At 42.9% G+C, this 15,936-nt stretch overlaps 1 protein-coding gene across 3 annotated transcripts; it reads right to left on the bottom strand.

The window, feature by feature from the left end:
- Window positions 1-333: 333 nt before the first annotated feature.
- On the bottom strand, window positions 334-15,613 carry hnrnpul1 (heterogeneous nuclear ribonucleoprotein U-like 1). Of its 3 annotated transcripts, none has more exons than XM_080730843.1 (17): window positions 15,597-15,613; window positions 14,273-14,521; window positions 13,184-13,448; window positions 12,103-12,459; window positions 10,837-11,050; window positions 10,653-10,726; window positions 10,368-10,507; window positions 10,048-10,147; window positions 9,727-9,839; window positions 8,933-9,202; window positions 8,108-8,230; window positions 7,332-7,460; window positions 5,827-5,995; window positions 4,649-4,945; window positions 3,765-3,985; window positions 2,952-3,173; window positions 334-1,755 (listed from the first exon to the last, which is right to left on the bottom strand). In XM_080730843.1, the coding sequence occupies exons 2-17, from the start codon at window positions 14,489-14,491 to the stop codon at window positions 1,639-1,641; spliced, it is 3,030 nt and encodes a 1,009-aa protein (XP_080586969.1). In that variant the 5' UTR covers window positions 14,492-14,521; window positions 15,597-15,613; the 3' UTR covers window positions 334-1,638. The 3 variants fall into 3 exon arrangements, with proteins under 3 accessions (XP_080586969.1, XP_080586968.1, XP_080586970.1); XM_080730842.1 differs by lacking the exon at window positions 15,597-15,613 and adding an exon at window positions 15,368-15,584; XM_080730844.1 differs by lacking the exon at window positions 15,597-15,613 and adding an exon at window positions 15,368-15,584 and having other exon boundaries at window positions 2,967-3,173.
- Between the last annotated feature and the right edge of the window lie 323 nt (window positions 15,614-15,936).

The raw sequence follows: 15,936 nt of genomic DNA, 5'->3' as shown, positions 1-15,936 counted from the left end.
CCGTGGCCAAATTCATATCATTTTGGGGGTCCTTCACATGAAAAAGTTTGAGCATCACTGACATGGAAACTTGGGTTTCTTGCACACTTTTTCACAATTTTTCAAAAATAGCAGATCTACAAGCTCGCAGCGTGGCACTCGGTGCTGCGCTGTGAGCTTGTATATCTGCTATTTTTCAATAGTTAACATTCATGGGGGGCCCAGAGTTTGGTGTGACGCCCCTGTATGCTACACTCAATTTGAAGTGGCGGAACTGCGGCTCCTCAAGTCACGTCAATATCCATCTAAGTGACTGATAAAGACTGGAAAAAAAAAAAAAGCAAACAACTCTCATGGATGTCTCCAGGAATATTCAAATGCTTTTTATTGTATAAAGACACAGACAGTGTGTGATATCTTTTCTTATCAGGTTCTCAACGTTCAGTTAGAAAAAAAAAATGATGGGAAGAACAGGATATAAATGTTCGGGATTCATTGGAACACCAATCAAAAAAACAAAATAAAAGAAATGTTTGAACAAAAAAAGAAAAAGCATAAAAAAAGAACTTTTGCACACAACTACGAAATCCTGCTCAATCAAGGGACTGTATGGACGATTAAATACTACATCAACATCTATTAAAAAAAATATTCTTTCATGTCAACGTCTATTGGGAGTGAATACGAAGAAAGAAAAGCAATGTGGTAACTAAAAATAAAAAGGAGAAGGCATGGGGAAAGCTTCTATGAAAAAAAAGCATGCATCTTTTTTTGTTCTTGGTTAAGCCGTCAAACAAGCAAACTGATTCAGTCGCAGCCTATTCTTGTCTTGCTCCAATGCTTCTTTTTCTTTTTAAACCTGTACCATATGCATCTCAGGAATATAACATACTATGTTCTTACTTCTATCTGTAGAAAATGCAGCAGTCTGGTTGAGACAGACAAACCACATTCAAAATGCAAACAGCTGAAATAACATTCATTACACATCTACTATTACTCTACCAACTCACAGCCATGGCTTCAGAGTAAGACATCAGTTAATTAAAAGAAAATAAGAAAACAAAAGAGCGATCAACAAACTATACAGGTGATGCGTACTAGGGCTGCACGATCAGTTGCAAAAATAAAATCTTACCGTTGCCAAAGCAATGTTTTCCCCAAGCGGATTAGATTCTGGTGCCGTTGTGCACATTTGAAAGCGTCGCTAATGTATTAAAACTAAGCAAATGGAAAACGTGAAGACGCCCCCTCTAGTTATGTGTTACACGTTTTTCAGTACACAGAAAGAAATAAGATAAGACGCACGTTAACACAATTCCTACCGCAACCACACACATGATCGTCGTAGTATGTTTTTATTAATACTTCTGACCAATATCGTTGCAGCCCTAATGTGTACATTTACTGTAATGTGAATTGACTTGAGTTGAAGGGAATGAGGGCTACAAAGACCTGTAACCAGTTGAACCCTAGCGTCCCGCATTCTGGCCGTGTCATAATAGGCCAACAAGAGAAGGGGACCCCCGGTTAAGGAAGTATATAGGGTTTAAGTGGTTAAAAGGTAGGCGTGACTGTACATATTAAAATCCTGTTTGGAGGGTTAATTCAGGATACGATGCTGGGCGGAGGCTCCAAGGAGCAGGGGACAGTGGCGTTTTACTGGGAGCCAGACGATCCCTGGCTGCCCTGTCCCTGTCCGTAGTTGCCATACTGGCTGTAATACTGGTTCCACTGGCTCTGGTTCTGGTAGTATTGCTGCCACTGCTGAGCATACTAGAGGGGGAAAAGGGAAAGACATTGAATCAATTAAAGTTATAATCAACAAGTTTCATGTCCTATGCAGACTTCTAGCCTCCATCAAGACTAGGGTTGGGATCAGGAACCGGAGGAATCGGATCCAACATTGAGGAACCTGGAATTGGTTCCATGACATGGAACCTTTTCTGGAACCGGTTTTATCACACTGTCAGAGCTGGTATGTGGACTGAATGTCTACTATACAGTTAATGTTCAGAATTTTACATTGCAAGGACCACCATAAGTGGTGAGTTTACAAATGAAAATTTGTAAAAATACAAATTTTGATTTCCATTTGTAAACTCAAAGAGTTACAGACCTGTAAGGGTCCATTTGGAAATGGAACCCCATATATATGAGTTGTAAAGGGAACTATTAAGAAATCAGGCCATTAAGAGATGGATCCCAAAGCTAATCAAGATGGAATACCTTCTTGGAGATATAGGCTCTGTACATTTGGAACAGACACAAATAAGACACCTTGATACGTGTTCATATATGCTAATGAGGAAAAAGGTACTTCTAGAGAACCGTGGCTACAGTTGTGCACAGAGACCACTGCGCTTGCAGAGTTTGTCGCAGTAGCACTTCTCAACCACTAGGTGTCCAACCTGACACCAGGGTCCAAATGTCTCAATGTAAGAGTTAAGGAGACCACCACCAACCACTGTAGATGTACTAGTTATTATGTTGTTAATAACTTCCGGATTGCAGCATTAAGTAATGGTTTATCCCCTGTTAATTTCTTTCCCAATCCTTTTCAATTACTTGGACACATCTCGCCAGCAGGTAGGTGAAGTAGCAAAATAGCCCATCTCCAAACTCAAAACACATCGCGAGGCAAGGCTTTTTGACATACAAAATAAATAAGTAGGATTTACGTGGTGGAAGCCCTGTAGTATGAAAGTTATCACTTGAAAAATAAAATCTTTTCCCCAGTTGGGATCTGTGGGCTATACGTATCCATTTCGGGGGCCTTGACCTGAAAATGTTTGCACCACTGTTGGGGATGGGACAATTTGAAAACTTTATGTCACAATTACTGTGACCAAAGAAATTGCGATTTATGATATTATCGCGATATTAATCTAAATATCCCCAACATCCATCATCCGGGGGCGGAACATTTGCCAACAGAAATTTGGTAGAGTAAAAAATAAAAAAAACTTTACGTCATTTCCAGGTACCTGCTGGTACTGCTGGTTGTAGCTCTGCTGGGTCTGTGTTGGCGTCTGTGCGGCAGCAGGCGGCTGCTGGCTGTACGTCTGGGCAGGAGCAGCGGGCGTCTGGCTGTAGCTCTGACTGTAGCCTGGATACTGGCTGTAGTTGCCGTAGTATCCTTGGTTGTAGCTGCCCTGGTTGTAGCCTTGGTTGTAGCCCGGCTGGCTGTAAGACTGGAAGAAGAAAGAAGACAACTTTTCAATGTGACTCTATCTAATAGTAGCCTAGGGTTTTTTTTGTCATTATGGAATTGCAATAACAGCATCCTGACAGTAAGGCTGTGATGTGAATCATGAACCAATTCCAGTTCTACGACAGCAAAACAGACTCATTTTAGACATTTTAACAATTACTTCCAAGACAGTAGCAACGTGTACAAGACTGCCATCTAGTGTTGCCTTTGACCCAACATGAGTAATTCAATTCAGTACATGCTTGGCCCACAATTGTAAATAAATAAAACCAGCTGGCACCATGTTGATTGATGATTTGAATGTACACCCAAATCCACCCAATTCCAGTTCTGCAAGTAAATTCTAGGTCTTACAAGATCACAAATTACTTCTTTAACACACTGTAAACACGCCTAAGACGTGTTTACACTCGACACTTCCCACGTTACTCTATGGAGCAATTTGATCACAACATGTTGGAGTCAGATGGGCCGAGGTTCCTCACAGACGACTGCGCACACATTTTCTTTTTCACATTCTACGAGAGTGGCAGAACAGGTGCACCATCATGTAATGTTAACTGTTGCGTACCTGCTGCTGACTGTATCCTCCTCCCTTGCTGTAGTTGGAAGGGCGGTTGTAGCTGCTTGCAGCAGGAGGTGGTGGGTTGCGGTTGTATCCTCCACCTCGTCCATTTGAACCGCTGTCGCGGTAGCCGCCGCCGCCGCCGCTGCTGCTGCTGCTGCCGCCGCCGCCGCCGCCACCACCGCTGCCGCCACTCCACCGGTTCTGGTTATTGTTGCGATTGTAACCTGACAAAGACAAGGCACGGTAAAAACATTGCTATTGTGATAAAACCTTCGAATGCAGCTTCTCCTGTACATTCGTCTCAGTCGGGCAGAAACCTACCTCAATATTCTGACTTTTTTTCTAAAATGAATGCCGGAAGTAGCAGCTTGAAACGCGGCACGCTTTGAGCTTGTAGATCTGCTACTTTTGCCATTTTTTTTATTTGAATCATGAAAGGTGACAATTGTGGTTTCTGTACAGGTACGTGCCTTGCATTTATCCATTTTAAGAAGAAAAATTAAAAAGAGTCTAATTACTTTTCTATTCCATCAATATAGCTACTCTTGGTCTATCGATAAATGTGTGTAATCTGTGTTCATGTCAAGGTGTGGGTTTGTCCATGTGTTGAAATATAATGTCTGTGTATTTGCTAGAGAATGAGAGTCTAGTTATTTATATTTTTATATGTATCATATTCATAATACATTTTTCACGTAAAAAACTGCACTATTGACACATTTCCCACAGATTTAATTTCTTTGCTAAATAGTTACTACATTTATATCGATTTTAAATCATTGAATCGAATCGTACCATATCGCCATGACTGAACCAATATCGTCCATGTATCGTATCATCAACCATGTATCGTGACCCCTAACAAATAATATTAGCATGTCTCAAACCTCCTCTGTATCCGTCGCCTCCGTTTCCTCCTCGGCTCTGGTAGCCACTGCCGCCGCGGTTTCCATCGCGGCTTTCATAGCGCTGGAAGCCCCCGCTGCCGCCGCCACCGCCACCTCCGCTGCCACCGCGCCCACGGAAGCCGCCCGGCCTGTTGTCGAAGCGCTTGTCGGGCGGCGGCCCGGCCTTGCGTCCCTCCTCGTTGTACTGCTTCACAAGCTTCTCAGCCTCTTCACGCTGCACCTCGGCGAACGTCACATCGTCCAGGAAGTCGCCAGCGTTGGGGAGGGTAAAGTTGGCTTGGTAACGGAGAACAGGGAGTAACCACGGGAACGGGACAGAAGACACGCACCCGCCCAACGAGAAAGGGATGGGGTGAGAGAGACGGGGAGGGGGAAGGTAGTGAGGACCAGAGCGGCCACACCACCGGAAGACAAAATGTAACACAATTAATACCACGCAGAGGCAACGGAACACAACAGAGAAAGAAAAACTAAAAAAGGCAAGTAGATGAAAGCAGGTGGCAATGTGTTTGGCAGGGTATGGAACAAACATTACCTCCAGAAGGAACGTGGAGGGAACATTTGTTCAAGCAAACACAGTAGAGAAGACTTCAGAACAGGTGTAAGGACAAAACAACTAGGAGACTGGAGGAGGGAGGAAGGGAGAGCACTGCAAACCAAGGGCCCCTGAGGTTTCAATACAACTTCTGAAAACTTCAGCCAAACGTACCAAAATGTGTACTAAAAGGTTAATGTGTACTAATAGCACTAAAAGGTTAACCAAGAACAAGTTTAGAACGTCACATACTGGGTTAGCCAATCATGGAAATGTTCATTCTGAAAGTGCACAGCCACCCCAACTCACAGACCAGGTCTCAGTTTGCAGTGCATTGAGGGGAGAAGTTGTATGGTGGGTGGAAGATAAGGGGGGAGGCGGGAGAGTAAGGTGGATAATTTCAATTCAGGTGGCCTGTTTAAAAAATAAAAAATAAAATAAAGTCCAAATCTGAAAAATCGGGCCAAAGCCAAATGAGACTATGATAGGGGATTGGGTAAAAGGGAAAGGCGGGGTAGGTTCATCTTCCAAGATTGATTTAAGACATAAAAACAGAAAGAAAAAAATAAGTTTGTTGGTTGTGTTTTTTTTTTTTTTTTTTTTTTTTACACATCGTTCCTACCTTTCATTTCTAAAACAGCATGATCGGGCACATCCTTCCCCTGCTGACCCTGTTGCTTTAATGTTCGCTCTTTAAAATCCTCGTCCGTGGGACAAATTACAATAGCCTTGCGTTGAAAACCTTCAAAAGGACGCATTTTTCGTCTCTGGGCTGATCCATATACATTTGTCTAGCAATGGTGACAAGAAAGAAGTAGAAGCTTGTTTGTTAGCGTTTTACTTGTCGTAATCGGCTTTCCGCCGGGAAGAAGGCTGGAACCCTGCAATAATGAAGTGAGAGAGGTTTGGCTTGGTTTGTCATGTCTATGGGTTTGTATTTACTTCAGTTTTATACTAATGGCCTCTCATCACTCCACAGGCTTACCTTGTAATGCTGCCCTTCCGGAGTCCATCTTGCATCCCAACCCCTTCCAACATCTAAGCTAAGCTGTCATTCTGTCAACCTTTTCATTCGTTCAGTCGTTGGAACTAACTCGTTTAGTTGTTTATTGACAAGTCAAGGAGAAAGTAGGAAAATGCATATTGAAACAAAAAATGTGTTTTATAACAATAGGTGCGTTGTTACGTAATAGATGTTATTCCTTCACTCAACTTAACATCCTGTGTTCTAGTCTGTCAAAAAATATTAGGTCCAAGTTTTAGCAGCATTCTAGTAATATTTAGATCAATGACTGCACCTCATTGTCCTCATTTCTGACGGTCCTCTGGCTGAATAGCAATAAACATCATTACTTTGAATGGCGTTATAATCTTGATAATAACAACATCCTAAAGTCAGAACTGCTCCTTCCCTGCCCTGTCCTTGAGGTCTAACCTGCTGGTAGTGCCCACACATACCTGGACTCACCTGGTCTTCATACGCATCTTTCTTGACCTCATAAGACAGACAGACAGACAAGTAAGACCTACCTGCTGATACTCACGTTGTCCTTGGACACGCCCAGGGAGAGACCCACCTACCTTTAGTTGGCAATTTTTTGCTGAACACACGGTGCTGAAAAGCTGAAAATGGGTTAGTCTTCACTTACCTTCGGGGTCACATTTTTTTTAAACACTCAACAGTTCCAAGTATATCTAACTGATAAGTAAAACAAAAAGGAAGCTATTGACTGTCTCTCTTAAAATTACCATAGCAACAGAAGGTGTTTTTCTTACTCACCAGGTAGAGCTTACTTGTTTCTCAACATCTTTACATAGTCATGGTTTACTTTGTACATTGTTGAAAATTCACAAGACAAAACAATACTGGATCATGACAAGATAGGAAAAGTACAAAATATATACTGAGGGATGACAACGTGGAGTATTCTGTCACTTAAATGAGAGCCATTTTTCTTTTTTACAATACATAACAAGCAAGTGACAAGAGGCTGATCAAGGCTTAGCATAGCAATACAAAATTCATACATCCCTGAAAGATAAATAAATAGACCATTAGAAAGGGTTGGTTGAGCATGTCAGAGCACATCAACGGTGTAATGAGAGCAGAGTGCGTGTTGGCAGTACCTGGTCCAGGATGTAGTTCCTTTTTTTCCGGGCGGCGATCTCGATGAGCCTGTTGAGACACTGGGTGGCCTGCTGGATCAGAATGTCCCAGCGGCCCGCGTAGTTCCGCTGCCGGCGGAGGCCCATCACCTGTAGGGGTCCAGCAGCACAGGCCTGGGGGTCACTTTACGCTCAGCCTAGGGATGTGCATCACTGACCAAAATCAAAGTCGACTATTCTACCACTATTAATAATGAATACTGGTATTCGATTATTCAAACGCCAATTTAATTTTTTTCAAATGACCATCCTAGGCTACAATAAAAGCATTGCATTGGCCTATAAACTGTTTTTCAGAAATAAAAGAAAGCCAGTAAGTAGCATGTGCATCCTTTACATTATTTTAACTACTAAACCATTAAGCTTCAACTGAATTTATTCACTTCTCCATTGCTCAACTCAACCATGTGTTTTCAATTAACAAAAAAGTACCAGGTATTTTTGCCATCACCTGGGGATACCAAATGTGCTGTTAAGCTTTCAAACTAGACATAAATGTGAATTGAATTCACAATGAGCACTATCATGGCCTATTTCTATCCTAAAATGTTACCAGAACAGTTCCTGTGAGACTGTACAGGATAAATAGACAGTTCCCTGGTAGCATTAGTGATTAGTTAATTGTTTAGCACTCTCCTAGGCAGAAGGTTGCATGTGACGTCAAGCTAGTCTCAAGCTGAGCTGATTCGGCTCTATGCAAAGGAAAAGCACTCTATGAAAATGGCATTGAGCATGACCTTCATCTTGTCCATGATCGCGTTGGTTCCCAAGATGTTGTATTTCTTGTCAGGGTGGGTCTCAGCATGTTTTATGGCCCAAGTTGTCTTCCCACAAGCAGGCAGGCCCACCATCATCAAAATCTGAAAGAAATTACCCAAACTACTTCATACATATTCATTTAAATGACGCCAGATCTACATCGTGTGAGTGAAACCAATAGGAACACACTGATTCGACAACTACCAATAGTTTTTGCATAAACAACTTAAAAAAATGCTCTGCAGCCCCGTCATTTTGGTATAGTTTTCCAAACACCAAATATAATACAATTAAGCAAGATTACACGAGAGGGTGTGCGTTAGTGATTGGCAGGACAGTGTTGCGGTTAGGAACAAGGCAGAGCCGATCACTGGAGTGGCTGTTTACTCAGCCACTCCAGTCACATTTATATGGCTGTGCGCCAGACAACTTTTACCAATCTAAATACATAGCGAAACTAAACTTGACTGTAAGCTCAATCTTATTGTCACTAAGATATGAGGTAGAAATGTGAGATTCAGATTTGGCTACTGTGCACCGTCTGTGAACTTCCCATGAAAACTGCTAGCCTAGCAGCATAGCTTAAGCAAGGCTCGAGCGCCCATTCTAGGACCTAGAAGATTTGTATCACCTAGAATCTAGGTGATACAAATCTTCAAAAATAGCGTATAGCTGATCTATATGCTCACAATGCATTGCCATTAATGTATTTATTTCTTCCCTCTCGAAACTCGATAGAATCATCTTTTAAGAAAATAATCAGACCGTGGGATCCCCACATCCACGCTGTGGCGTGGTCCTACCTCGCAATCAGACTTGACGCTGGGTCCCTCGGTGCCTCGGATCTTGTTCTCCAGGCTGACGTCGTGGATGAAGGTGTATCCCTCCGGCACCGGGAAGAATGGCTGCGGCCTCTGGCCGAAGTTGAACTCGATGGCACAGTTCTTCACCAGGACGTGGGGGAAGAGGGCGCGGCCCGACAGCGACTCCTTGCTGCATGTGAACGCCGAGCCCAGCGTCTCTCCGTTCTTAGAGTAAGACATCTCCACATCTCCATCATCTTTGTCAAAGTCCTAAAGTTAGTCAACAAAAACAAAGGGGAAAGTTGGGAGGTTATGGCTGGAAACAATGATTATACATCTACTGCTGGATATACAATAATATATATTGTCTATAATTTCAAAGAAACTATAAAAGATACTATATCTTTTCAGCAGTGCCATTTTCAAAGTGTGATCGCAATGCAGCAAAGTAGCACTCTCTTCAATTATTCACATCTGATCTCAGTAAAGGGTGCATCGTTGAATTCAAAGTGGAAGTATAGCAAAAACAAAAACATGGAGACATAGCATATTGACATGTGATCCATAAAGATCCTGGTGACAATGAATAACCCAAGCTCCATTTGTATGGTATGTGTACAGTACACTTACAACCCCCAACTTTGTTTGAAAGTAATGTCAGAGTAAGCATTTCTGAAATTGGACAAATAATAAAAAGAAATACAGAAATAAAAGTAAACCCTGAAAATCCATTTTGGCCTACAAAATAAAGTATATACAAAATACAAACAAACTATAATACCACAACTACTTACAATGTAACAACCAATGACGTCATTTTCACCAAACTTCTCTCCATAATCAAAAAACTTGCAGTCAGAGGATTTCTTTCCCGTCCCTCCGTAGCCAAAGGAGAAGGGCTCCTCGCCTGAAATACAGCACCACAATATTCATTCCTTCTGTTCAAAACAAACACACTGCCCGACTCCCCGCATTTATTTTAGTTTGGTTAATGTCTAGCCGATCTACAAGCTCACAACATGTTACAATGTGTTGTAAGCTTGTAAATCTGCCATTGCTGAAAACTTTGACGGTGGTTAAATGTTCATATTAGTCACTATGACTACTCTTCTCACCGAGCTGAATGCTGCAGCTGTTCAGGGACCATCCAATGCGAACAACGTGGGGATCAGCCTCACTGCTGGGCAGATGTTTTACAGGGATTTCCTCATTGATCTTAGGAAGGAAACAGGGAAAGGGTTTTATCAGGCTTAATGAACCCTGGTGGTTCAACCCATTTGCGAGCCGTTAACATAAACACTACATCCTGGGACAAGAACATAAATACATGCAAGCACACCGTTTGTGTAATTATGTAAAAATGTCTATAGATCAATATTTAATCCGTTTTGACACACTGACATTTGGGCCTTAATTAATCGGGCAAACAACTAACCTTCAGCTCATAACAGACACGGCCACTGAAGACACCGTGAGTGGCGCGGGCTCCAGCCCACAGGTAGGCAAAGCCCTCGATGGTCAGGGGATAACCAGTGTAGCGATCTCTGGACACCTTGAAGTGCAGGTCACAGTTGTCTGCAAAAACAGATGATTCAAATGTATTGTCATTTCAGTGGGTCCGGTGTTGATAACGATAATTAAAATAAGACAATACAAAAACAGCAGTATTTATTTATTTTAGAAATTAAATCAAGGGGTCAAATGGCAACCCCATACTTACATGTATCAATCGTAACCAGAGTATTATCAATGTTCTCTTCCTCGTCCTCAGCAGGAGGCTGTGGCGTACGGGACCTGCAAAATACAAATGAATTACACTTCCAACAAACCTAATAACTTTATCAAAGCACACCACGTACAGTCGCACACACAACCAGCAAACAGGTTTTGTCTGTAAACTATACCTTTTCTCTTCCCGGTGCTCATAGTACCCGTAGCCCCTGTTGGCTTCGTCATGGGGTCTCTTGCGGCTCTGGGGTTTCTCGCCTTCTGTCTTGACTTCACTGTCAGCTGGCTGGTGGTCCGCCTGTGGCTTCGACTCACTGGCCACTGGAGGCTGAGGCTCTGCCTGTGGTGTCTCTGCAGTGGAGCTCTCCTCATCTTTCTCCTTTTTAATCTCTGTTTGAACGACAGTGATTACATATTAGTTACAATGTTGATAATTTAATTCTTTATTAGCTTTATTGGCATGAGAATTCAGTTGACTGGTCAACAAGTGCAACTATAAGACCTTTGGCACCAAAAGTCACCAAAAGTTCTAATATGTAATTTATTTACACATCTAGCAGACGCCCTTATCCCGAGCTAATTAAGTGCAAGATTGGCATTAAATGACATGAAGACCAATCAACAAACGACAGGGTAATTGGTCATGTAAATAAGAGTGCAAAGAAAACTAACTAGGATAATAGGCAAACCTAGCATCTATCTGTTTAAAGAACATGCCATCAAAACAACATTCTTGGCATTTATGGTCACAGTTGCCGTAGTAATGTTTTCAAAGCAAAACATACTGGAAGGGCAAACATGGAAGTGGCCACAGACCAGCGCTGTGATGTTCAGACAATCTGTGAAAGTTCCAAGACAAAATAACTAATGCTATTCGTGGTTTATCAAGTAAGTAGAGCCTTGGGAACAGTTCCTGCGCCATATGGCCCACAGGTCGGAAGCCCATTTCCTGCTTCCTTAGTGTGAGGACGCCTGATATGCAAGTACAACCCCTGGACATGATGCTAGTATGTCACAGAGACTTAGCCCCAATCCGACCCTTGAATGCCAAGCCGCAATCCAAAATGTATTGCCAAGCAGTGAGGCATTGTGCCATTCGTCACTTTGATATGACTCGGCCAGGGATTGAACCCCTACCTCACAGTCTCAGGACAACCTAAATAACCATGAGGGCAAGCTGGGTGTCTCATTGAAAAGAATCATAGTAGTCAGTCATGTGGTCATGTATGATACAATTTTACCGTAGTAATAAGATCATTATGTCGAGGCATGTAAAATGGTCAAAAAATACCTTCCGTCTTAAACCGTTTTACATTCATACAGTGGTAAACCAGCAATGCAACTGTCCGGACCTGGAGGGGATGTAGACAACTGGTCTCTAGATTTTAGTAGACTTTACACCTGGATTCCCAGGACTGTAAAACCGTGCAACGTCACGTCACCTTGTTTAACCTCCGGCTTGACCTCTGGTTCTTCCAGAGGTTTGGACTTGACAGGTATTACGACGGCATCCTCGCTGTCGTCATCGGGCATCGCGACGTCACGGCTGTCGTTACCGGGAATAACGGCGTCCATGCTGTCGTCGCCGGGCAACAGGTCATCCCTGCTGTCCTCGCTGGGCTTCATGTCGTCCCGGCTGGCATCCACGTCCGCTGTGAAGTCGGGCATGCTGCGGATCTGTGGAGCGGGCTCGCTCTCGTCCTCTGCTTGCTCCGCCTCGAAATCTCCCCCCGAATCTTTGTCCTCCTCCTCCTCCTGGTCTTGGATCACAACTCTTTCGACGTCCTCGACGGCTTCGTCTGCAGTTGAAAAGAAGACATTTAACGCCTGGACAACTTTGTTGTTGTTGTTTTGGAATTCATGCAAACCTTCACATTGACCTTCATAGATTGTGCATAGACGCAACAGGTGCCCACAATCACATTTGGTTAAATACTAATACACGAGAACTGCACACCTTCATAAGCTCCCAAAACTTTATTCAATACAATTTTGGGAGCTTATGAAGACAGTCAGTGCAAAGATAAATTCTCTCAAGTTCAAAAATATATCTACCAGAGGGCAGCGCCAGAAAGTTCATGACAAATATGTTGGCAGTTGGCCCAAAAACCCCGATATGGGCAATTAGTCAAAGACCGGAGGAATGAACAGCCACCAATAGCAAGATAGTATATATGGCAATATGCAATACATTCTTCACATGGCATTATAAACCACTGTAGACTACTGGGCTTAAAGTAGCCTAGATTTACACTGTAAATGTACAATGTTTCACAAACAAAAAAAAAACACTTTCAGGATGTGGGTAAATAATGAACATCATGTTTGCATGAGTTCTCTCATTGAATTGAGTACAAAGGACCCCGATGTAAACATAGTGCTTTCTTGAGTTTAAATCCTATTAGTAGACCTTATAGTTGAACTATACTGTCCTGTACTTTTCCTAAGCGAACTGTTAGGAAAGTATTCAATAAAATAAAATAAAATCTTCATATGAGTTTAAAGAGTCATAAAACCACTTGCCTTTGCCGTCCTCATCTTCTTCACTCGGCACGTCCCGGGATAACTCCTCCTCCTCATCATCATCATCGATGATCTCCTGTATGTCTGGCGGTCCGGCCCGGGACAACTGAACCGGAGGGACGTCTCTGGAGAGCTCCTCCTCATCATCATCGTCGTCGTCATCAACAACACCTCCAATGTCTGGAGGTCTGTCCCTGGAAAACTGAACCGGAGGGCCGTCTCTGGAGAGCTCATCGTCGTCATCATCATCACCCATGTCCTCCTCCTTGGGGTGGGCGAAAAGGAAAAATACAATATCACAATATTTTTCGAAGCTGTATCACGATACACAATCTTATCACGATTCTTTTTCATGTTTTTTTTTTTATGGTTATTTTTCAAGTTACTTAACAGTACAACTACTACAAGGTAACAAAAACTAAAAGGAGTAACAGACCACCACCGTCAGAGTTAAGGGGGGTCCTTGACATTTGAAAGTTTGAGAACTACTGATTTAGACCAAAATGCAGGATTAAATTGAATTCTGCAATGAATCTCTGCATTAACAATTCAACAGGATTTTTTATAAGGCTCCCTCATTCTATCACAGTATATGCGAATCTCTGAGAAGGCATATCGCTGAGACATTGTATTGTCTCAACGATATTTATTACCATATCGCCCACCTCTACCCAGGGATGGGACGATATAAAAACTTCATATCACGATTATTGTGACAAAAGAAATCACGATTTACGATATTATCACGATAATCAAAATCCATCATCCTGGTGGCGGAACATTTGCCAAAAATAGCAGATCTACAAGCTCTCAACGCGCGTTGAGAGCTTGTAGATCAGCAATTTTTTGGCAAAGACATTGATAGAGAGTGAAAAAAAAGAGTGTATCAAGTACGTGTATTATAAGTACCTTTTACCAATTATAGAGGGTTTAAGTGGTACCGGTTATGCAGCTCAGCAAATAAAAGGTGAATTGATCCCAGTGCATGACGGAGGACGATGTCACGATAAATTAAATCTCCACGATACGATTATCGTGACTGTTTTTTATCACGATAAACAATAATATCGCGTATCGTCCCATCCCTACCTCTTCCTCCTCCTCGTCATCTGGAGGTCCCTCTCCGGCAGAGAACTGATCGTCGGCCTCCTCCTCCTTGTCCAGGTTGTCCGGAGCTCCGGTCTCGGACTCCAGGGCCACTTTGAGCCGCTCCACCAGGTCCGCCTTCAGGCCCTTGGTGTCCAGGCCGCGGCGCTGGAGCTCCTCCTTGAGCTCGTTCACTTTGAGCTTCTTTACGTCTACACTCATGGTGTCTGTCTGACTGGATGTCCTTTTACCCTTGGAAAACAAAACAAAACACACACAATGCACGTTAAAAACAAAACACCAGTCAGGGCTTGACATTAAAGCTTGTCCTATTGTCCAGGACAAGTAATAAATCCTTCCGGACAAGTTCATTAAAAATGTACATGTCCATTGGACAAGTGGCGCATGGTTTCAATTTGTCGGTGATGCCCCTAGCAGCTTTGTGCTGCTGTAATGCAGACTATAGCCCATACAATGGAGTGGAGGGTGGGGGGAGCAAGGAGGTTCGTTAGCAGTCCTTTTGTTATTCATTCTATTTTAATGTATGACTCCTAGTCCTATGCATGCATTTAACAAAGAAATCACTGTGAAATGTCTAATTTTTATCCGGAGATGTGACTTTTGTGCCCGGACAAGTGAATGGGAAATGTACTTGTCCAAAGGACACGTGCCTCAAAAAGTTAATGTGGTGTAAAGTGACCAAGTACATGTCATTTTAGGTATTTTTTTTACTTTACAAATACATTTTTAGAATTCCGGACTTGTAACAGAGTATTTCCATATTGCAGTATTGATACTTTTACTTCAATAAAACGAGTGAGTACTTTTTCCCACCACTGCACAACACCATAGCACAACACTCACAACACAACCCGCCGAGCCGATGGCGTCATTCTGTTTGTTGATGCCACTTAGCATACGCGGGCTAGGCTAGCTTAAAACCAGGCTTACAACACCGGTAGGCGGCAGCCACATTATTATTAATGCGCCGTTTAGCGAACATTTGGTCCACTAAACTTGTGCACAAAACACGCATTTCTGCATTAATAACAGTTTGAGATGGAGAAAACGACAGTTTGAATGAATGAAATATCAAACCTGGACGCATGCGACGTTGAACGTTCCGTCGACGAGTTAGCTAAGCTGCTAATAATGCTAACGGACACCCGAACGTGCAGAAGGCGCGGTTTTTCCGTTGCGTAGCTTCCTTTGAATCGTGCAGGCGCTGCTAATATTTAATATGTGTATGTTTGTTGCTCAGTGTGCACGGCTAAACGACACGGAATTGTGCTAAAAATAAATAAAGATAAAGGCCTTCTCCTCCTACCTCCTCAACACACGAGCTGCGCGGGTCTACTGGTAAAAAGATCAGATTGCATCAGGATTGTATCGACAGCCCCCTGGTGGCAGGAGTCCGCTACCACAGCCGAAGCTTCTTCTTTGTTTCTCTATACGGCGGTGCGGGCGCCATCTGCTGTCGATATCTGCACTCTGGTGTACAAGATACACGACTACACCAATGGTTGTCAAACTTAACTATTACATTTCAAGGTTTCTCCTGAACTCTGACAGTGTACAAATGGAACCAAATGGACCCCTCAGGGTTCATTCGGTTCCATTTGTAAACTGTCAGGGTTACAGACTTGTATGGGTCCATTTAGACCCCA

This window comes from Nannobrachium achirus (assembly GCF_963921795.1).
Source record: "Nannobrachium achirus genome assembly, chromosome: 8".
Taxonomy (NCBI): domain Eukaryota; kingdom Metazoa; phylum Chordata; class Actinopteri; order Myctophiformes; family Myctophidae; genus Nannobrachium; species Nannobrachium achirus.
The sequence above is the reverse complement of the archived record's forward strand: the minus strand, read 5'-3'. Positions and strand labels throughout refer to the sequence as shown.